Raw genomic sequence first — 23,276 nt, forward strand, 5'->3', positions numbered from 1 at the left:
TTTTTCTCATCTGGATATTTCTTGTCCATTTTGTCAACTTTTATTCCATTGTCAAGTACAATATGGTACATACAACAGCTCCCCTCCTTGCTGTACAGTATTTACAGAGAAAAATAAAGAGTACTAAAATCAAAATTGAAATGAACAAACATTGCAGAAAGAGACACATTACATAATCATTTTTTCCTTTTTTCTCATTCATTATTGTGAATTGTCTTTTTTAAAAACTCTCCTCGCCCTACTTTTGAATTCCCCATAGGGGGACAAAGAGAGAGAGATAGAGAGAGAAAGAGATAGGGGAGGAGGGCAGATAGATAGAAAATGGGACCTATACAAGTTATCCCAAAGAAGCAATATTTTAAATAATCATAATCAGAACAACAGTACATTAATAGTCATCATCATAAACTCATTTCAACACAGATACAGTATGTTAAAAAAATGTCCTTGTTTAAATAATAATAATAATAATAATAATAATAATAATAAAAATAATTATTAAAATATATGTTTATAAAAGGAACTAAAACAGTATCTAACTTCCTAACACACTTTTACAGTTTGGGTGTTTTAGAGAAGACTCACTCCCTCTTTCTTTCTCTCCTCATTCTTCTTATCATGGGGAATAAACTTCCCCCTCCCCCCCATCATCTCCCTCCTCTCACTCTCTGCCTCCTCCCTTTTTCTCAGGGGTATCTTCTCCAATCCCAATCCCTCTCTCTCCTTCTATGCCTGTCCAACTCTCTCTTTCCACCCATCCTTCCATCTTTTCCCTTTCTACCTCTCTCCCCCCCATCCTTTTTTCTCACCAGATCTTAGAATCTTCTTCACCCACCCCTCCCCTCTCCTTCTGTCTGTCTCTCTCTCTTTCTCAGGCCTTGGAGCTGAGAGTGAGTAGTTCAATGAAAGAGTCAAACAGGGTCTCCAGCCAGCCATGATTGGCCATGCACTGCTGCACCACTTCCTCCTGCCCAGGGTCCTCTGCTGCCTGCTCAATGCTGTCCGTCTGAGAGAGGGAATAAAATTAAAACCATTAACAAGAGAGGGGGGATGACTGAGTGACAGTGCCTCTGTGTGTTGTACAAGTATGTGTGGGTGGGATGGGTTGGTGTGTATATGTGCATCCAGGTTTGTGTATCTGCATGTGTGCATATTATTATTACTTGATTTCTATCCAGGGTGATTTTTGTTACAATTGTTACATTTTATACAGCTGGGCATTACTGGAGCAATCTAGGTAAAGTACCTTGCTCAAGCGCCCCCACCTGGGATTGAACCCACATCCCCGTGCTCTAGAGTCCAGAGCCTGTGTGCATGTGGGTTTGAATGTGTATCTGTGCGTGTCTCTTGGTGGGACCTACCTCTCTCTTGCAGTGCAGGAATGTGTGGTATTTATAGTGATGGAGGGAGTGGTACAGGCTGTATATCCGACAAGACTCTGTGGAGAGCTTGAAGTCCTGGAACAGAGAACGGAAAGAGAGATAAATTATTATTGCTGCCAATCAGTCAGTGTATCAGTCACAGCCCTTTCACACTTGAGGTTTAGGCTGGGATGAGATAGAAATTAAAGCACTATTTATAATTTAGATGGAAAATAAAGTTGAAAAAGAAATGGATGGAAATATATGGAACGCTGCTGTCTATAAGGATATAAGTGGATGTATTCTTTCGATGAGTATCAATCACTCCCCCAACCAAATACAAATGCTAAGATCAGACTTTAAAAACTGTGGACCACAGCAAATGTAGTGAAGTGCAGGGAAAGTTTTTTGGGGAACTCTGAGAAAACATATTGAGCAGCAGAGCAGAGGTAAACCCACCACGGTTGCTGGACTGCATGGGACATATCGAACTGCAACCCAGAAAACAGCACCGAAGACACTGACCCTTTGACATACTAAATATATAATATATAAATATATAATATAGGCATGTAGAACCGAAGATACAGACATTTGAAATGGGTAATGTATTAATTCGATCCCCCTTTGAACCATGCTACTAAACTGATTATTTCTTGTCGTCATGTATTTTTAAATTGTATAAGAAAGCGTTACATAGTATACACCTGTAAGCATACCTAATGTAATGCATAACTGGTTTGTTTTAGCAGAAGATAATTGTATTTATTCCCAGCATACATTTTGTCACAACTTTAGGCCATTTTTTTAGCTATGTATGTGAACATACTTATGCCCCCAAAAGCTCAAATGTGAATGGTGTATCTGAAAAAAACAGGACTAAATTAGTAAGTATGAAAGGGGTCTCAGTCAGTCAGTATCAGGACCTGTTGTTTTTGGATGCTCCTCTTCACTCTGTTCAGGGTCTTCCTGTTGTAAGATTCCCCCCCCAGCCGCACCCTTACTGCCCCTGAGTCCAGAGGGTCTGCAGACATCTGGGGGAATGAGTGCAGAGCCTCCTGCGAGAGATGGATGGAGAAAGGTCAACAACACTTATTCAACAGTAAATTAACAGTGCACTGAAATAGAAAATGTTCAAAATCTTAAGTCAGTAGATTTTGGCTGTTGTTGTACCTTGTCTGTCCACAAAGGGGCAGTGTCATATAGAAAATGAGATGCTTACACAGAGACAGACATGCATGTGCACACACAGATGCACAGACAGATGCACACACACAACAAACAGATACACGTGAGAAAGACAGATAGACAGTCAGACATACCTGATGTTGGGAGTTCATGTTGATTCTCCTCAGCAGTCGCCTCTTCTGCTCATTCAGAATACTGTCAATCTTTCTCATAGGGGGCAGATACAGCTCATCTGAGAGGAAGAAAGGGAGGGGGGGATGAAAATGTTGAGCTGACAGCTTAAACAAAGCCACACACTAGACTCTGCCTCCATTCACCTACCACTCTCCATCTCTTCCTTCCTCAATCTCTCCTCTTCCCTTCTCTCTCTCCCTCCACACTGTAATGCCTTTCTCCCTGTTCACCTTCTCCCCTCTCTCTCCCAAACCAGTAGAATAGGATGTGGATGATACTTGAATTTACTTTCAAAGAAATTCAATTTCTGATTACATTTTCTTGGTGTGAAACAAACCAACCTAAACTGAAACATTTTTTGGTTTGCAACTGAACCATGATTCAAGTGAACTAGATGTGAAAGCTCTGAGACTCCTCCCTTCACCCTCCCTCCCCCTCTCTCCCTCCCCTTCAACCTCCTCCCCTCCCCCTTCCCCTTCCCCTTCCCCTCACCATTAGTGTCCTCCAGGGCCTGGATCATGTCTGGGTCCAGCGCTGTGCTGACCAACATTTCCACATAACTGCGGAACATCTCTCTCATTGCCCGCGTCTTCATCCCCCGCACCACCACTGAGAATACAACAATACAGACACTGACTGACAGACTCACACATTAAAACACTGACTGACTCACACACTGTTACACTGACTGACTGACTGACTGACTCACACACTGACTGACTGACTCACACACTGACTGACTCTCCTTTTCCCTCCCCCTCTCACCCTCCTCATCGCTGGGGGGCTCTGGGGAGGACTCTGAGGAGGAGGAGGAGGAGGGCACTTCTTTCAGCCACTTCTTCCTCTTCTTGGGGGGGGGCTCAGCTTTGACTTTGGGGCTGCGGGGGGATTTGGGCTTCTCCCCTCCTCCCTTCCTCTCCGCCCTCCCCCTCTTCTCCACCACACTCCCTCTCTTCTCCAGAGGTGGCCGTCTCTCCCTCTCTCGCTCCTTCTGCCCTCTCTCCTTTTCTTGCTCGTGCTCCTTCTCTTTCTCCTTTTCCTTCTCTCGCTCAAGCTCCCTCTCCCTCTCCCTCTCCCGATCTCGCTCCCTCTCTCTTTCACGCTCCCGTTCCTTGTCTTCCCTTTCCACCCGAGGGGGAGTCTGGCTCCTAGGGAAGGGAGGCGGCTTGGGAATAGATTGCCTCCTGTTTGTAGGGCATGAGGGAGAGAGAGAGAGAGAGAGAGAGAGAGAGAGAGAGAGAGAGAGAGGGTGGGGGGGGGGGGGGATAGGAGAGAATTACCAGAATTACCAGGTGGCCAGTCCGCCTATGCTGGTTCCAGTGAGTCAGTGTATCAGTTCCAGAGTGTCTGCAAAGTTGGTGCCAGGGTGTCAGTGAGTCAGTACCTGAGTGTCTGCTGGGGCCAGTGCCAGGGTGGCAGTGAGTCAGTACCTGTGTGTCTGCAGGGGTTGGTGCCAGGGTGTCAGTGAGTCAGTGTGTCAATACCTGAGTGTCTGCAGGGGCAGGTGTCAGTACCTGAGTGTCTGCAGGGGCCGGTGCCAGGGTGGCAGGGTGTTAGTGTGTCAGTACCTGAGTGTCTGCAGGGGCCGGTGCCAGGGCTTGCGGGAGCACACTCTGACGTAGTCCTTCTTGTTGACGTTCTCCAGGAATTTCACATACAGGCGCTGGTAGCGGTTTTTTGCATCACCAAAATAACCCAGATACTGAGTGAGAGGGAGAGAGAGAGTGAAAGGTGGAGAGGGAGTGAGATTGGAGGGGAGAGAGACAGGAGGAGAATGAGAGAGACAGGGGGAGAGGGAAAGAGTTGGGGAAGGGAGAGAGAGAACGAGAGAGGGAGAAATGACACAATGTTCTTAAAGGAGATGGTGTATTTTTTAAAGAGGGTAGCTGTTAAAGGGAAAGCCAAATAGTGGTCTGGGAGATGAGCTCTGTCAGAGGGGAGGTCAGGGCATGTAGGGGGTTCTTAAAGTGGAGATCTGGTAGAGTCTATCAGGTTATGTAGGGGGCTCTTAAAGGGAAAGTCAGGGCATAGTTAAAGGGAAGGTCAAAGGGCTCTTAAAGAGGAGGCCTGGCTCACATTGCTGGTGGCACAGAACTGGCGCTGGCCATCCTTAATCTCGGGGGTGAACTTCTGCAGCAGAGCCTTCTGGACACGCCAGATAGGGGGGGGCTCCCTGCCCGTCTGCAGAGCCAACTGACAGAGAGAGACAGAGGGATTAATGCACTTACTGCCACACTGACACGCTTACAAATAGACTGACTGCCACACTGGCACTGTGCCCAACAGGCTGGTACCTTGAGGGCGGCGATGTCCTCGGTCCGCACTACAAACTCGTCCCTCTCTCGGAAGATGCCCTCTCCCCCACTCTCGCTCTCCTCCTCCTCGCTCTCTCCTGCCACGGCCGCGCTCTCTTGCTTCTTCGCTAGGTGCAGGGGCCTGGAGTCAGGGGGGTCCTCGGGGGTGTCGGGGGAAGGGGGAGAGGGGGCCGGGGTGGGCTCTGAGATGGGGGGTGGTGTGGCGGTGGGGACAGGAGGAAGAGGGGGAGGAGAGGGGGATGACGAAGAGGAGGAGGAGGAGGAGGAAGATGAGGAGGAGGAGGAGGAGGAAGAGGAGGCTGGAGCAAAGGGGGGGGGGGGAGGGGAGAGTAGAGCAGGGGGCAGAGAGGAAGGGAGAGAGGGAGGGGCGTCGCTAGGGTGGGCAGCTCCCTCCAGGGTGGGGTAGGAGAGGTCAGGCAGAGGGCTGGGGGGCGACAAGGGGGGGGGTGGGGGCTCTGGGGGGGTGGCCTCCAGGGTGTCTGAGAGAGAGAGAGAGAGGGGTTAGTGATCTGGGGTTCCATCTCAATAACTGCCCCTCCCTCTCCTGTTTACCTTACCTTGTACTGTACCCCCCACATTTCTACTCTCATCTCACTCCTCCTCCTTCTCCTCTCCCTCCCCTCTTCCCCATCTCTTTCTCCTGCTCCCCCCCCCTTCTTTCCCTCTTGCCCCTCCCACCCTTTCTCACCTGTCACTCCCTGGCTCCTCTCCATCTCTCTCTCTCCTTCCTCCGCCCCTTCCTCTTCCTCCACTTCACTCTTCTCTTCCTTCTCATCCTCATCCTCTTGCTGCTGCTCTTGCTGTTCCCCTTCCTCCTTCAGCTCCTCCTCCTCTTTCTCCTGCTCCTGTGCCCCCATCCCTCTTCCTTCCACCACTTCATCTTCCGGGTCACAATGGGGGTGAGGCTGGGGATGCACTTGCTGTTCTGGTTCCTGTTCCTCCTCTTCCTCTTGTTCCATCTGTGGTGTAGTGAGAGAATGTGTGTGGGTCTGCACGTGAGGGTGTATGGGGGCGTGGGCTGGAGACTGCATTGGGGTGTGTGGGCCTGCAGGCGGGGGCGGGGGCGGCAGCGGGGGTGCCTGGGGTGTGTCGTAGAGAGCGGAAATGGCAGATGAAATGCTCTTTTGCAGATCCTGGTTCTTGCTGACCGAGTCCTCTTCGTCTGAGGAGAAGGAGGGGAGGGTCTCCAGGTTGCGTTTCAGCTCCTCGTCCAGTCGTTTGCAGGGACTTGGGCAACCCCCCAGGGCCAGGCCCCCGTCTCCGTCTGGGACGTCCCCGAAAGGAGGAGGTCCAGCCCCCCCTCCTCCTGCAGAAGAGGAGGAGGAGGCCGACTGGGGACCTGGAGCAGGGGGAGGTGGGGAGAGACGACCTCCTTGTTTCATTGGAGCCCCCTCAATCCCCCCTGGGACACCTCCTCCTGCTGCTCCCCCTGCTCCAGGGGGCAGCTGCTGTCTCTTCCCTGATTTAAGGAAGTCCAGGAAAGACGCCATGAAGCCAGACTTCATTTCAGGCTGTTTCTCTTCCACCTGAGGAGGGAGAGAGGGAGACACATGACATCAGTCAGTGGCTCAGTTGGTCAGTCAGTCATTGTGAAAAATATGTACCAGTAAGGGAGCAATTAACCTAAAAAAAAATCACCCATCCAATTCCCCATTACTCACAATTGATCCAGAGAAGCTGGTGATAGTCCTGGGAGAAGAACATATAGCCCCATTAATTGTAAAATATGTAGTATCCTGTCACACCTTGAGGGGCCCACAGTGAGTGCTTGGCACAGTGCTACACCAGGCAGACCCCGCAGTTCACCTGGACCCTCGGATATCATCACTGCAGTTACTACTACTCTTAACACTGATTTGTGTATTTATCTAAACTAAATTTATTTTCACTGCATTGATTTTATCATGGACACTATGTATATACTGTTTGTAGTGGGAAAATTGACTTTTATTATTTTTCTGTATGTTATTTCTATATTATTGTTTCATGTTATTATAGTATTAATTGTTTCAGTTTCGTCTATGAAACAATAATTTGTTTGTATTTACCCCTTCATGGGAACTACTTTAATTAGTATTTAACCTATATTTGTATCGTATTAATTGTTCCAGTTTTATCTATGCACCAATCATTTGTTTGTATTTAGCCCTTTGTGGGAACCACTTTCATTATTAGTTTACATGCAAGAATACTACAGAAATCTACCAAAGTCATGTTACCCTGCCTCCGCCTCAAGGTTACTTGTTTCTTGGATTGTATACAAAACGATTGTCTTCAAGTCACCCTGCCTCTACCTTAAGGCTCATTATTTCTTGAATATATAGGCCTACAGCTATTGTATTTAAATGTATACTGGGGAATGTACCAGGGATTTATAAATGTATGTCCACAAAATAAGTGCTGTACTAATAACTGCACACACATTGAATGTATATATATATATTCTGAGAGTTTAATTAAGGTAAACATGTTAAAATAAAAAGTGTAACTGTTTTGTGATGGAATGATACTTACTGACCTAGGAACCGGCTTCCCAGGAGCAGGTCTTTGTCTTGTCTTTAACTTTAACATGTGACCTGTCACTAATGTATTCTGTTTAGCGGAGATGCACTCACCTCTCACATAGGGGAATACAATGCATTTTATTAAAGACTGTCTGCTAGTTTCATAGGGTACTGGTTATTTCAGTGAATGTTTTAATATGATCAATATTATATTTATTGTCGAACTATGTACGTTTACAAATATCTTGTTTTAATTAATGGTTTAGTCGGGGGAAGGTTCTATTGAGGCTAGGCTATATAAAACCTCAATAGGAGACCTCTGGGGGAGAGCGAGGTTGTAAGAAATTCTGCCTGCCTGACTACAGCAATGAATATCACCCCCACAGCAATAATACTCCTGTTTGTCACACCAATAAAGCAAACTTGAATTTGTATCAGTCTCTCACTCAGTGTATCAGTCAGTCAGGCCCTTGATGTACTAGTCAGTCAATCAGTGTATCAGTCAGTCACTCACTCACCTCCTGTACCTTCTGTTTGATCTTGTCCTGGGTTCTGTTCAGGTCCAGGCCAGGTCCGGGGGCTGTGCTATGTCCAGGGCTAAGGCCCAGAGGCGCCGAGCCTCCAGAACCATCAGACAGAGCTGGGTCAGAGCCTGTCAGAGGGTCGGAGCGCAGGAGGGGGTCTGAGGGGGGGTTGTGAGGCAGAGGAAGTTTAATCTGAGAGAGAGAGAGAGAGAGAGAGAGAGAGAGTGTGAGGGGGAGGAGAGAGAGACAGAGGGAAGGAAAGAGAGAGGAGGGAATAGAGAGAGGGGGAGGGGAATATAGAGGATGAGAGAAACAGGGAGGGGGGAGAGAGACAGGGAAGGGAGAGACATGTATTTAGTAAAGAGCTTTGTAATGCAATGCAAAGACAATTCCATGAAATCGCAGATGCTCCCTCCCCCTAACTCCATTCTTTCCCAATCACCTTGATGGGTCTGATGGGCTCCAGTGGTTTCCCACTCAGATCTCCCACTCCTCCCGTTGCTGCTCCAGTCGCTGCTGCTCCACCCACCATCTCAAGGTCCACCTCCTTCCTGCCCCGGCCACGTCCCCGTCCCCGTCCCCGCCGGGTCTCCCCACCTCCAGCCCCACCTCCTGGCATGCCATGGGGCTCAGGCAGTGGCCGGATACGTGGGCGGCCTCGGGGTCGGGGAGGTCCCTCCCTTTTGGGGCGGGTCGGCTTACGGCCTCTCTTCTTGGGGCCCTCAGAAAGCATGCTGGGGGGAGGGGGTGGGGCCTGGTGGTGGTGATGGTGGTGGGAGGGGGCATGGCCATGGTGCTGCTGGTGGCCATGGGAGGAGTGGTGGTGGTGGGGAGGGGTGGGGCCTAGGGAGGAGTAGCCAGAGTGGCAAAAGTCCAGGTCACCCATTAGCGGGCTCAGGCTGCCTCCACCTCCAGCACCACCCCCAGATTTGCGGCAACTGGACACCAGGTCTGGCAGCAGGTCTGGGAGACGTCGGCTGTTGAGACGGATGTCTGCAGGTACGTCCTCCTTGTCCTCGTCATCTTCAAACTCATACTCCTGCGCATAGCTCTTCTTGGCCTGGTTCGGGGGATCCCGTCGCTGCTTAAGCAAGTGGAAGGAACTCGTCTTCAGGAGCTTCTTGGGCCGGGAGGAGCAGAAAATAGGCGACGTCAGGCCTCCCCCTCCCCCAACATTGCCACTAAGCATCTTCGCAGAGGAGGAGGAGGAGGAGGAGGAGGAGTCTCCCCCTCCTCCTCCGGCCCCTCCTCCCATGCCCAGCCCTGTGTTAGGCTGGGACTGGATAAGGCCCAGCTGTTCAGTGTTGACAGTGGAGGGGAGTTCGTGCGTCTTCAGCGAGTCCAGGTCCAGGTGGAGGGTGCCATTCCCGGGCTCCCCCAGGCTGTGGCAGTACTGGGTGTAGGCTCCCTCACTGTGGCCCAGTAGGTCGTAGGCCCCTGTATCTCCTCCCCCTCCTCCACCACCTCCTCCTCCACTCTTCACTCCCTCCATTCCCTCATGCGCCCGACGGCCCTCAGACACATCCTGGGCCCCTCCTCCTCCTCCTCCTCCTCCTCCTCCACCCCCTCCCCCTCCCCCTCCCCCTACACCAGAGCAGGTGGACTTGTACTCATCTCCACAGAACATGTCTTCCATCCCGGGGAAGAAGGAGCGGTCTTCCTCGTGGAGGAGAGAGTCAGGGAAGCAGATGGAAGTGAGAGGCACAAAACGTTGTTGTTGGCTGGACGTTGGCTTGCCCACTGGGCTCCCTGTGTCATATTGGTGCTCATGGGACCTGGACAGCTGCTGGGGGCCATCGCTGCCACTGCCATTGTTGTTGTTGTCGTCTCGGGCCTGGGGTGGAGGGGGAGCAGCTCCTGACAGAGCCAGCGGGTGATGGGGGAGGGTGGTGTGGGGATTGTGGTGGTGGTGGTGGTGGTGGTGGGGTGGGGGGTGGTGGGGGTGGTGGGGGAGGTGCTGATGGTGGTGGGGCAGGTGGGGATTGTGGTGGGGGTTGTGGGGGTTGTGGGGGTGAGAGCCGTGAGAGTGGGAGCCTAGGCCGCTATGGAGGTGGTGGTGGAGGTGGGCGGCCTGGCCCTGGTGATGGACAGACAGCCCCAGCTCAGGATCGGAAAGGAAGTCGTGGAGATCAGAGTGGCGGTGGTGACGATGGCGCTCTCCCCCCGCCCCTCCTCCTGCTGCTCCTCCACCTGCTCCTCCTCCCACTCCCCCACTACCTTCCCCACTCCCTGCTCCTCCTCCTCCTCCTCCAGCTCCAGCTCCCCCTCCTCCCCCCGCCACTCCCCCTCCACCTGCCCCCTCCCCTTGTTGGGACAGGGAGTGACCCAGGAGTTCCAGAGAAGACTGGGAGACGGATGAGGGCTGGTGCTGCTGCTGGGGGCCCTGGGAGTTCTGTGTCTGTTGGGCACCCCGGGCGTGGTGGGCCTGCAGATGAGCCTCCAGAGCTTGGGACTGGAGCTGGAGCTGCAACTGGGAAGACTGCACCTCACCTGGGCCTCCCGCTCCCAATAGGTGACCTTGACTCATGTGTTGCTGCTGTTGCTGTTGCTGCTGCTGTTGCTGCTGCTGCTGCTGCTGCTGCTGCTGCTGCGTGTTCTGGCTCTCCAGTGGTTTGCGAGCTGTGTGGGAGAGAACAGACTGCAGCAGATGGGCAGGCTGAGGGGGTGGTTGGGAGGGGGGTTGCTGTGGCTCAGGGGGGGAATCTAGGAGGGACATTGGAGTCTGTGGCTGCTGCTGCTGTTGGTCCGGAGTCTTGCGCAGGTAGGAGAGCTCTGATTGGTCACTTTTCTTCAGCTCAGCATGGTGGTGGTGTAGGAGGGCATGGGGGTGGCCCAGCGCGTGGGGGTGGGGGTGGGTGTGGGGGTGGGCAAGGCTGTGGGGGTGGGGGTGTGAGTGGGGGTGGGGGGGCAGGGGGTGGGAGTAAGGGTCAGCCCCACGGTAGTGGACTACCGAGATCAGGGGGTCCTGGTGGTGCTGGGCATGGGGGTGTCCATGGGGGTGGGTATGGGTGAGGGGGTGGGGGAGGGCGTGTGGGTTGCCGTGGCCGTGGGGATCACCTCTCCCTGCCCCTCCCTCTCTGTCAACCTTCTGCTTCTTCAGTGAGAGCTCCAGTTGGCCATCCAGGCCCCCTCCACCTCCCCCTCCTCCACCCCCTCCCCCTGCTCCTCCCCCTCCAGTCGCTGTGGCACTGTTTGTCCGAATGACGCTCTGTAGATGATACCGTTCCTCAGAGGTCTTCCCCAGGTCATAGCCCAGATTCTTGGGGGCATCTGGGGGCTGGGGGGGGGCTGTTGGTGGGCTCTGGGCCTGCAGAAGGTGCTGGATGAGGAAGTCATCATCATCCTCCTCCTCTTCATCCCTCTCCACCCCTACCAACATGTCAGAGTTGGGTTTCCCTTTGGGGGCATGGTAGGCCGAGGAAGTGGAGGAGGAAGAGGAGGAGGAGGGGGGAGGGGGAGCAGTGGTAGCCCCTGTTCCACCACCACTGCCTCCCCCTCCCCCACCTCCTCCCCCTCCCCCACCAGCAGTTCGGGACTCTGGGTAGCCCTGGGGGGAGGAGAGGAAGGCTGGAGAGAGCACAGAGGACAGGTATTTGCCTCCCCCAGGGGACTGGGCAGGGCGTGGGGCCGGAGAGTGCAGGCTAGGACGAATGATCCCTGAGGAGCCTGAAGGGGAGGGGCTGGAGTCGGGCAGGTGGTAAGAACTGCCCCCCCCCCCGGAGCCCCCTGAGCTGCCACCCCCTCCACTGCCACCCCCCGCCCCGGAGCCGGAGCTGGCCCCCCCGCCTACCCCAGAAGTACCCATCAGGGCAGGGGAGTGTCCTGGGCCACCGTAACCTAAAGAGGGGCTGCCAGCCCCGGCCAGGGAAGCAGGGAGGCTCCCATAGCCTGAATCACCACCATACACCACTTCCGCCGAGAAGGCCTGCCCACCTCCTAGAGGTCCGTAGCCCTTGCCACCCCCCCCTGCCCCCCCCGAGCTCAGGTCCTGTGCCTGGGGGGAGCTGAAACCCCCGTAGGGTTGAGCCAGGTGGGAGGAAGGGGGTGGCTGGGGCAGGGGTGGCTGGCTGGGGGAGTAGGAGGAAGAAGAGGATGATTGCGGGGGCGTCTGATTGGCCAGAACTGGGCTGGGCTTGACCGCCACTGGGGAGCCATAGCCAGAGAGACAGGAGGGCTTGGGGAGGGTGGTGGAGGAGGAGATTGAGATGGAGGAGGAAGATGATGATGAGGAGGATGAGGAAGGGGTGGAGGTGGAAGTGGATGAGGCGGCTGGGGTGGAGGAGGAGGAGGAGGAGGAGGGGGGGAGAGGGGGAGGGGGGGGCTGCTGGCGGGAAGGGGGGGCAGAAGAGGAGGAGGAAGCGGAGGAGGAGTTAGGGATAGAGTTGGGGGCGGGGGCGGAAGAAGCAGAGGAGGAGGACGAGGTGGAGGAAGAAGTGGAGGAAGCAGAGGGAGGGGTGTGGGGCTGACGGGAGGAGGAGGAGGAGGAGCCAGAGGATGAGTAGCCACTACTGGAGGCGCTTTTGGAGGCCTTTCCCCCCCCTGAGCCCCCACCACCTCCCCCTCCACTCCCAGAAGAGGAGGAGGAAGAGGAGGAGGAGGAAGAAGAGGAATAGGCCGGCTGGATGATGGGCCGGTAGGTCTGGTCGGCGCGGGATAAGGGGGGTGGTTTGGGCTCTGATGGAGAGGGGCTCTGGTCACCCAGGGGACTACATGACACACCCCCCCCGTGTCGGTGATGTGGAGGGAGCTGCTGGTAGCCCCCACCCGCCCCCCCACAGCTCAGGTAGTGCTGCAGGGAGTGGGGTGATGGGGCGGGCAGCTGGGCCTGGGTGGGCCGCTGGTAGTGCTTGATCACGCTGTCCTGCCTGGGGAGAGCCCGTTCCTGGTGGGGTGGTGGTGGTGGGGGCGGGGGTGGGGCAGGGGCAGAGGAGAAGACTGAGGCATTGTAGAGCTGGGAGGACTGCTCCTGCAGCTGTGAAGAGAGCAGGTTGAACTGTGGGGGGGGCAGGTGGCGGGAGGAGGAGGAAGAGGAGGAGGGCACCTGGGATGGTGGGGGCGGGGGTGGAGGAGGGCCACTTGAGCTGGGGTCCTGGCCCCCCCTGTAGGCTGCAGCTGCAGACCCCTGAGAGGAAAGCAGACGGTCGAAGCCCAAGCTGGAGGGCTGGGGGGGTGTCTTGATGTGGAGAAGGGGGTCATGGGGGGACAGGAGTCCGTTGGAGGTAGGGCTGAAAGTGGGCGTGTCCTGCAGGGACAGGGATGGCGTGACACCACCAAAGCCACGGCCCGAGAAGGAGGCTGGGTGCTGATAAGCTGAGAGGGCGGAGGAGGTGGGGAAGGTGCCAGAGCCGGGCAGGGCCCCCGAGATGAAGAGCTCAGCTGGGGCAGGGGTGTGCATCGCTGAGGGGGAGAGGGGTTGCAAGAGTAGAAGGAAGGACAGACAGAGAGGAGAGATGGGGAGAGAGAGAAGGGGAGATGGGGAGGGAGAAGGAGGGGGGGAGACCGCAGGAGATGGTGAGATGTGAGAAATGAGGAGAAGGAGGGATAGAGAGAGAGGGAGAGGAGAGGGAGACAAAGAAAAGACAGCAAATGTTAGAGCTTCTGCAGGAGCATTGACTGGAGCCAGCACTGAGCCAGCACTGTTTAGACTACACTGCAGGAGTCCAGATTCGAGCTAGCACTGTGTGGACTATACTATAGGAACCAGATTGGAGCCGGTCCTGTCTTTTTCGACAATAATCCATTCACATTCCACTCCCTCTCCCACCCCCACTCTTCCACGCCCAGTACCTGTCTGCCACGAAGGGGTCCTGAACTGTGAGAGCAGGGAGGATGCAGAGGGGCCGGGCTGCGGGCCTCGGGACTCCAGGGCTGAAATGAGATTCATCACGGAGGCATCGGGGGCTGCCGAGCTGGGGTGGTGCAGCCCTGTGTCAAACAGCCCCGACAGGCCTGGGGTCAAAACAGCCACATGGGGAGTCAATATACATACAGGACAGGCAGTCCACATACACAGAGAGAGTCAATAAACACAAACACCAATACCATATAATACAGTCTTTTTGTATTATATACAGCATCCCAGTCCAGTCTACTTTAAAAGACCAGTCCAGTATAACAGACATCAGTCCATTATAACCTAAAGCTCAGTCCAATACAGTACAGTGTAACAGTACATTCAGGTCAACTATAGCAAACTTGACTACACTAAATGTACAGCCTCATCAACTATAACACCATCCAGTACATTACAGTATAACCCAGTACACTACAGTACAGCCAAGTAAAACATAACCCAATGCGATACAGCCCAGTATAACACAACCCAGTGCAATACAGTCCAGTATAACACAACCAAGTACATCACAGTGTAACATAACCCAATACAGTACATCCCAGTACAGTAGTAATGATTTTGCATTATATTATACAGTTGGGAGCCAGGTAGGATAAAGCCTACCACAATTTATCATATATACTGTTTATTAAGGTTGAGTATTTTACATTACAAAGATAAAACACACACAATTTTAATACTCGTGATTAAAGCCAAATTACCAAATAAACTCAAAACATGTTCATTAAGTCAATCAAAACATTAAACTTGTGATAATATGGCAAACTGCCAAACCAACATATTGTAACAAAACAATCAAATGCATTGATAATCAATGGAAAATGCACCAGATAAATCATAAAACAAACAAAACCAAAACAATCTGATGCATTTAATAAATAAAATCAAAACAGTCAATGCATTTGACCAAAAAAACAAAACAAAACCTCCACTACCAAAACAAAAACAAGTGCATTTTAAAAACCAATAATTCATTAAAAGCAATTAAAAATTAATTTTTCAGAACAATCATTGATCAATAAAATAATAAAATAATAAAAGATGTTGAACTCGGCCTCCAGCGGGGGAGTATCCGTCCCCAGAGGTGGGGTCCCATCATGGGATCCTGAGCTCCCCCAGATCTTGAATGTGCCAGTTCTTAAAGGCTTCCTCCTTGCCCCTCTGATGGGTGTCCAGATTGACATAGTCCCTAACTAGGACCATGCCCCTCCGCGCGATGACTTTCGGGTCCAGCTCCTGCTTGTTGAAAAGGCAGATGTTCCGTCCCTCCCACAGGGCCTGTTTCACCACGCAGACGACACACCACCAGCACCTCAGACTTGATGCTGAATGTCCTCTGGCTGGTCCATACAGGATCTGCTTGGCGGTCACCCACGCAGCATTGGCAAACAGGAGCCAGACCGTGCAAGTGGAGGGGCAGTCCCTAAAAATGTGAGCCTCTGTCTCCCTTCCCAGGCAGCCCTTGTAGGGGCAGGTGTCAAACTGGGCCAGCCCTCTTCTGTACATGAACACTCGGGTGGGGCCCCCGAGGGCCTGCGCCCTATTTGCATAGGAGGAGGGACATAAAAAGGTACCCTCCCCCACCACACAGGTGGCCGGCCCTCTCCTGCTTACAGGCCCTGGTCAGATATTAAGTGCAAGGTCTGTGGCGGAGAACAACAATGCAGGCTGTGGCTAAATGACCCAGGGCCCCGCAGTTCCTTCAAAGCTTGGGCATGCCATGGTAGAAGACAAGCCCTCAGTTTGCACCTAATGCTACGGTGCTCGGCAGGTGGCATACTCCGCAGATGGCGGCCACTTGCACGCCACCTGCAGGCGTACCTACCACCGCCGAGCACCGGTCCAAACCTCATCCTCATCAGTGACCCTCTTTCTCACAGTGTCTCAGTCATACCTCTACATCATACTCGGCCACTGCTTCATTAAAGAACTGGATTGTTACGATTGCACACAATCTGATGTGTTGTTTCAACATGGTAAATGCATTAGACAAAATGTAAAAATGGAATGGAAGAAACCATTTAAGAATAATATAACACAAAAAGGTTACCAAGATATGTATAGAAATATAAGACTCCGGTCTACACCCTGGCACACAGAGTCCTGTGTGCTGGCATGTCAAGTGAGCGGTTATCTGCATTTTGCATCTGAGCTGATTGGCAATCAGTTTCTTTTGCAAGGACGGCCCCACACCCCAAGTGATTGAGCAGCACTAAAGTAATCTGAATATTCATGTTTTAATGATGCTGTGCTGCACTCTGGGACCAGGAGGAAGCTATAGACGTGTCAATTGGACATGCTGGAATTAAGCATTTTGCTTACTGTTATCTTCTGTATTACACGGAGAAATGGCCATGATTATTCATACTTCAACATACTTGCAAATTTTGTAAATTATTGAAGAATTTACTGCTTGCTTTTGACAACTTTATGATTTTGTTTTGTATGGCTCTGATGTGTATTGTACATTTGTGGATACTCATTTATTTTGCGGTAGTTTCACATTCTTAAAAAACTACAAGTCTTAGTTATTTTACAAAATGTAAAGCAGTAGATATATGTTTAAGTATACATCAGTTGGTAAAAAATGAAGGTACACTGGTAATGGTTGTGTGCAACCCACCAAGCTCACAAGAAGAAAACAAAAAAAACAAAAAAAAATTAAAAACACAAGCACACATGCTCCGTCCCCCATTCTCGTTTACCCACCTCCCCAACTGACTGCCATGCCTATGCTAATTTCTGGGGGGGAACTCTGACCTGCATATTTATATACAATCTTTTTTGTTCAGAATTTTCTTGGTGCCATTAGTAGACTGAAGCTCACATACTCTCCAGACCACAGAGAGAAGAGGGGGTTTCAAGGTGGGGGGAGGTTAGCAGTGGATGCAGGTGGTAGGAGGGTGGGTGGAGGGGTTCCATCTGTCCATAACGTTTTTGATTACTTTGTATTGTGGATTGTGTAAAGCAGGGGTGTCAAACTCAAATCAACTTAGGGGCCATATTAAAAAATAGACCAATCCGCAGGCCAGATATATATATACACTCACCTAAAGGATTATTAGGAACACCTGTTCAATTTCTCATTAATGCAATTATCTAACCAACCAATCACATGGCAGTTGCTTCAATGCATTTAGGGGTGTGGTCCTGGTCAAGACAATCTCCTGAACTCCAAACTGAATGTCTGAATGGGAAAGAAAGGTGATTTAAGCAATTTTGAGCGTGGCATGGTTGTTGGTGCCAGATGGGCCGGTCTGAGTATTTCACAATCTGCTCAGTTACTGGGATTTTCACGCACAACCATTTCTAGGGTTTACAAAGAATGGTGTGAAAAGGGAAAAACATCCAGTATGCGGCAGTCCTGTGGGCGAAAATGCCTTGTTGATGCTAGAGGTCAGAGGAGAATGGGCCGACTGATTCAAGCTGATAGAAGAGCAACTTTGACTGAAATAACCACTCGTTACAACCGAGGTATGCAGCAAAGCATTTCTGAAGCCACAACATGTACAACCTTGAGGCGGATGGGCTACAACAGCAGAAGACCCCACCGGGTACCACTCATCTCCACTACAAATAGGAAAAAGAGGCTACAATCTGCACAAGCTCACCACAATTGGACAGTTGAAGACTGGAAAAATGTTGCCTGGTCTGATGAGTCTCGATTTCTGTTGAGACATTCAGATGGTAGACTCAGAATTTGGCGTAAACAGAATGAGAACATGGATCCATCATGCCTTGTTACCACTGTGCAGGCTGGTGGTGGTGGTGTAATGGTGTGGGGGATGTTTTCTTGGCACACTTTAGGCCCCTTAGTGCCAATTGGGCATCGTTTAAATGCCACGGCCTACCTGAGCATTGTTTCTGACCATGTCCATCCCTTTATGACCACCATGTACCCATCCTCTGATGGCTACTTCCAGCAGGATAATGCACCATGTCACAAAGGTCGAATCATTTCAAATTGGTTTCTTGAACATGACAATGAGTTCACTGTACTAAACTGGCCCCCACAGTCACCTGATCTCAATCCAATAGAGCATCTTTGGGATGTGGTGGAACGGGAGCTTCGTGCCCTGGATGTGCATCCCACAAATCTCCATCAACTGCAAGATGCTATCCTATCAATATGGGCCAACATTTCTAAAGAATGCTTTCAGCACCTTGTTGAATCAATGCCACGTAGAATTAAGGCGAAAGGGGGTCAAACACAGTATTAGTATGGTGTTCCTAATAATCCTTTAGGTGAGTGTATATATATTTTTAAGTGATGCTTCTTTTTGACATTTTCTGGCTGATTGGCTGCTAGCTAGCTAATACCTTTTGGTTCTTTGGTATTTGGTTCACTGGGTTAAATTAAATATAGCTGTGATAAATGTATACAGCTCTGGAAAAAATTAAAGAGACCACTCCAAGTTCAGAAATCAATGTTAAGTGGTCTCTTATTTTTTTTCCAGAGCTGTATTTACAGTTTGAAGCATTACCAATATTTATCCAAATGTAATCTTATATATATATATATAGATAGATAGATATATATATATAGATATAGATATAGACATACACTCATCTAAAGGATTATTAGGAACACCTGTTCAATTTCTCATTAATGCAATTATCTAACCAACCAATCACATGGCAGTTGCTTCAATGCATTTAGGGGTGTGGTCCTGGTCAAGACAATCTCCTGAACTCCAAACTGAATGTCTGAATGGGAAAGAAAGGTGATTTAAGCAATTTTGAGCGTGGCATGGTTGTTGGTGCCAGACGGGCCGGTCTGAGTATTTCACAATCTGCTCAGTTACTGGGATTTTCACGCACAACCATTTCTAGGGTTTACAAAGAATGGTGTGAAAAGGGAAAAACATCCAGTATGCGGCAGTCCTGTGGGCGAAAATGCCTTGTTGATGCTAGAGGTCAGAGGAGAATGGGCCGACTGATTCAAGCTGATAGAAGAGCAACTTTGACTGAAATAACCACTCGTTACAACCGAGGTATGCAGCAAAGCATTTGTGAAGCCACAACACGTACAACCTTGAGGCGGATGGGCTACAACAGCAGAAGACCCCACCGGGTACCACTCATCTCCACTACAAATAGGAAAAAGAGGCTACAATTTGCACAAGCTCACCAAAATTGGACAGTTGAAGACTGAAAAAATGTTGCCTGGTCTGATGGGTCTCGATTTCTGTTGAGACATTCAGATGGTAGAGTCAGAATTTGGCGTAAACAGAATGAGAACATGGATCCATCATGCCTTGTTACCACTGTGCAGGCTGGTGGTGGTGGTGTAATGGTGTGGGGGATGTTTTCTTGGCACACTTTAGGCCCCTTAGTGCCAATTGGGCATCGTTTAAATGCCACGGCCTACCTGAGCATTGTTTTTGACCATGTCCATCCCTTTATGACCACCATGTACCCATACTCTGATGGCTACTTCCAGCAGGATAATGCACCATGTCACAAAGGTCGAATCATTTCAAATTGGTTTCTTGAACATGACAATGAGTTCACTGTACTAAACTGGCCCCCACAGTCACCAGATCTCAACCCAATAGAGCATCTTTGGGATGTGGTGGAACGGGAGCTTCGTGCCCTGGATGTGCATCCCACAAATCTCCATCAACCACCAGCAAGATGCTATCCTATCAATATGGGCCAACATTTCTAAAGAATGCTTTCAGCACCTTGTTGAATCAATGCCACGTAGAATTAAGGCAGTTCTGAAGGCGAAAGGGGGTCAAACACAGTATTAGTATGGTGTTCCTAATAATCCTTTAGGTGAGTGTATATGATATATATTTTCATTAAACAAGCTTTGGAGGGCTTGTGATCTGAATTTATTGTAAAATGTCAGCCCAGTAGATAGCAATAGAACCGCTTCACACCAAAAATCACAGCAAGCCCTTCCTTCTCCAGTTGGAAATACTTTTTCTCTGCTGGTGCCAAGGAGCGTGATGCATAGCTGATAGGATTTCGGATGGTTCAGAGCGACCCGTGTGCCAACACCACTCCCAATCCATATGGAGAAGCATCACAGGATAACACCAGGGCTTTTCTACAATCATAATGCACCAGTACATCTGAGGACTGAAGCAAAGCCTTTGCTTGCTTAAAGGCATTTGTCTGTTCCTGACCCCACTGCCATCTGACCTGTTTCTGCATTTTTTTATGCAATGGTGCCAAAACTGTAGTTATCTTTCAAGTCGGAAGCACTGTCCAAGGGGGAGGGGTTTCTGCGCACTTCTGCGGGAACCTGATCGAAACGTCTCTCTATCAAAGCTGCCATTGGCCCCTGCACTCGTCACTCAGAACAGGTCCCTTCCCACTTCCTGTTCTATAAAACGTGACGTCAGCGCAGGTTCGTCCTTTTGCCTCTTCGCTGGACTCAGGAACGTAAGCTCTCTGTGTCTGTGTTTGTAATAAACATTCAAACTGCGTATTTCGGCTGGCTGGCTCACTTCATGGTGTTGTTCACCACCGTTTTGCTACACATCGTCTCTGTCTTGTGTTAGTTTAGTTATTATTGATAGCTAATCCCGATCCTGTCCCGTCCGCACACCGGAGGTCCGGCTGCGCTTTGGGTTTCAGTTTCGTTCACAAGAAGAGCCTTTTAAAAATAATAGTCATGTTTATATAGTTCTATATATATATTCCGACTGCTTGCTGTGTAAGTTATTTATCCACAGGGCTTTTTCCTCCACAGCAGGAGCGCTAGCAGTGGCAGTAAAATCCACGGCCCAGCTGCCCGGCCAGAGCCGCGGTGTGTCTTAATAAATCTCGCCCACGTGAGGTGCTCCTCCGCCGGCTTGCGCCCGCACTACAGTCCGCAGCTGCGGCTGTAGGAGATCTTGCTCTCCCGGACCGTGCGTGCGTGCCTCGGTTTTAGATCCCGCTATGGCTGGTGGTCTACTACCCTCGGCCCCCGGTGTCCCCGGAAAACCCCGGCACACATGGTGTGGTTAAGCCTACAGGCCTACGCGGCGCTTGTATCCAGCACCTGGTGCTTGGTATACAGTGTTCAGTCTGGCAACAGCAAGGTTGCATGTGGTTGGTGTCGCAGCGCCCCCATGTTTATAAATGGAGCACGGACACAGGGCCAGGCGCTTTCAAAGCAGCGCCTCTCGCATTGGATTGTGGACACCATTACCATGGCCTACGAGTCTACCGGGACCCTGGTGCCTGATCACCTTGTGGCCCACTCGACTCGAGGCATTGCCACATCGTGGGCCCTTTTTCAAGGTGCCCCCTTGGCAGACATTTGTGCGACTGCAGCTTGGGCCTCGCCGCTTACATTTGCCCAGTTCTACAGGTTGGATGTGACAGGACCGGTCCCTTCCATTGGGAACCCGGTGTTGGCTGCAGTCGAGCCCCAGTAGCCTGCAGGCTCTGGCTCCTGCCTTTCCTCTCCCAGTCTGCCCCTGTAAGTACATCCTGAGGGAGCTAGTGAACCGTGTCTTTCCCTTCCACCGGACTATGCCTTCCAGTCGAGCACCCACGCGAGCTGCTCCTGGATGTACAGACAGCCCTGTCGATGTGTTCCCAGGGCTTGTTGTGTGGCCTACAGGCATGTTGCCTTACGAGGCCGCCCTGTATATAGTTCGTTCATTATAATTGTGTTGCGGTGATGCATGCGTTTGGCTTGTACCGTGCTCTGTGTATTGGTCAGTAGGTCTGTGGCCCCCCCTGGCTGTATTACACCATAGAGCAGGGGACCACTGCTGTTGTCCTCCAGCGGTGGGCACTTGAGTTCTCCAGTGCCCTGCTGTGTACATAGTTCATTTATTCACACGGTAGAGCTGTAGTTGCCCTGCGTTAGCTGCGCTATTCGACAGGTGTCAACTGCTCCTGTGTTCCACGTGTGGCGCATGAGCCAGCTCCTGCACCCCGTGATGTATATATGTGTATATATGTATTATGTGTTAAACAGCAGGACTGTGGCTCCATTCTAAAATTGTAGAATGGAGTTCACTGCCGCTGTTCCCAGCTGACGGCGCTTGAGTTTCGCTGCCTCACTGTGTATATAGTTCCTTTGTTAACACAGTAGAGCTAATGTTGCCCTGCGTTAGCCAGTCTAACCAGCAGGTGTCAACTGCTCCTGTGTTCCATGGGTGGCGCATGAGTTCGTTCCTGCGCCCCGTGGTGTATATAATTCGTTTGTATGAAATCTAAATTGTCAGCACAATGGAGTTCTTCCACTCTGTACTGTTTAGTTGAGTTGGATGCTCTTGTGCTGCGTGCTGACAGCATGAAGGTCTTGCTGTCACGCAATATGTATGTATAGTATATTGTTCAGCTCGGCTACTCTGTTGATTAGCCAACTATGTATTATATTGTATTTTTCTCATTGGGTCTGTGGCCCCGCTCCTATTGGATCAGGGGTCCACTGCCATGATATTGCGTGGAGGCCGCACAAGCGCTTGATTGCCCGCGCCAGACATTGTGCAAGTAGATTCGGCCTCGCTCCTAGCTGCACTAGTAGAGCAGCCGGCCTTGCTCTTGTAAGCGGAGGGCGTAAGAGTTAACCTCTATAACCCTGCTTTGTATATGCTGATTGCAGACAGTTCCCAGTAGAGCGTGACTACGGTCCTCGCTCCTGGATGGCTCAGGTGTGGCCCTACGGGGCCCCTGAGGTTACTGTCTGGAGTTGTGTTGCCGAGGTCCCCTAGCAGTGCACCTCGGGGCAGGCTCCCTTATCAGCTCGCTGCCTCCTCCCTTGCGACGGTTTTGTTATACAGTAACCCCTCCCCCTTGGGCAGTGCTTCCAACTTGAAAGATAACGATAGGTTGCGTATGCAACCTCGGTTATCTGAAAAAGGAAGCACTGCCCAAGGGTTGCAAGGTCGCACGGGAGTCCTGGCTCCCGGCAAAAGAGGACGAACCTGCGCTGAAGTCACGTCACGTCGCAGACTTTCACCTTCTCTTCCACAGGGTGTAGGCCAGCTGAATCTATTTTATGTCCCAAATAGGTGACTTCTGGAGCCTGAAAAATGCACTTGTCCTTTTTTAAACGCATTCCTGATTTGGAGAGTCTATGTAAAACTTAATCTAAATTCACAAGATGTTCCTGTTCGGTTCGGCCTGTAATAAGAATGTCATCAAGGTACACGCACACACCCTGTATGCCCTGTAATAATGATGCCATTATACTCTGAACAATGCCAGGTGCTGCCGACACTCCAAACGGTTATAACAAAATACTCCTCGATGTGTATTAATAGTTACGTATGGTTTGAAGCTTTCATCCAGTAGGATTTGAAGGTAAGCGTTGCTCAAATAAATGTTTGTGAATTTCTGGCCTACTGACAGTGTAGCATAGAGGTCTTCAATCCTTGGAATGGGGTATGTATCTATCT

General features: G+C 51.0%; 1 protein-coding gene across 3 annotated transcripts in view; it reads right to left on the reverse strand.

The window, feature by feature from the left end:
• Positions 1 to 23,276, reverse strand: part of prr12b (proline rich 12b) — an 80,077-nt gene continuing 56,801 nt past the window's right edge. Inside the window, exons 3-15 of one of the 3 annotated variants that reach the window (XM_066708777.1) lie at positions 13,854 to 14,015; positions 8,509 to 13,463; positions 8,070 to 8,258; positions 5,727 to 6,564; positions 5,018 to 5,517; positions 4,800 to 4,916; positions 4,292 to 4,425; positions 3,453 to 3,907; positions 3,216 to 3,332; positions 2,684 to 2,781; positions 2,288 to 2,419; positions 1,362 to 1,457; positions 1 to 1,006 (exon numbers count right to left, since the gene is read on the reverse strand). In XM_066708777.1, coding sequence (XP_066564874.1) covers positions 872 to 1,006; positions 1,362 to 1,457; positions 2,288 to 2,419; positions 2,684 to 2,781; positions 3,216 to 3,332; positions 3,453 to 3,907; positions 4,292 to 4,425; positions 4,800 to 4,916; positions 5,018 to 5,517; positions 5,727 to 6,564; positions 8,070 to 8,258; positions 8,509 to 13,463; positions 13,854 to 14,015 — 7,928 coding nt within the window. In that variant the 3' untranslated portion in view covers positions 1 to 871. Of the gene's footprint in view, positions 1,007 to 1,361; positions 1,458 to 2,287; positions 2,420 to 2,683; positions 2,782 to 3,215; positions 3,333 to 3,452; positions 3,908 to 4,291; positions 4,426 to 4,799; positions 4,917 to 5,017; positions 5,518 to 5,726; positions 6,565 to 8,060; positions 8,259 to 8,508; positions 13,464 to 13,853; positions 14,016 to 23,276 lie in introns of all 3 variants that reach the window. The other 2 variants (XM_066708776.1, XM_066708778.1) reach the window with 2 other exon arrangements.

This window comes from Amia ocellicauda, chromosome 7 (genome assembly GCF_036373705.1).
Source record: "Amia ocellicauda isolate fAmiCal2 chromosome 7, fAmiCal2.hap1, whole genome shotgun sequence".
NCBI lineage: Eukaryota > Metazoa > Chordata > Actinopteri > Amiiformes > Amiidae > Amia > Amia ocellicauda.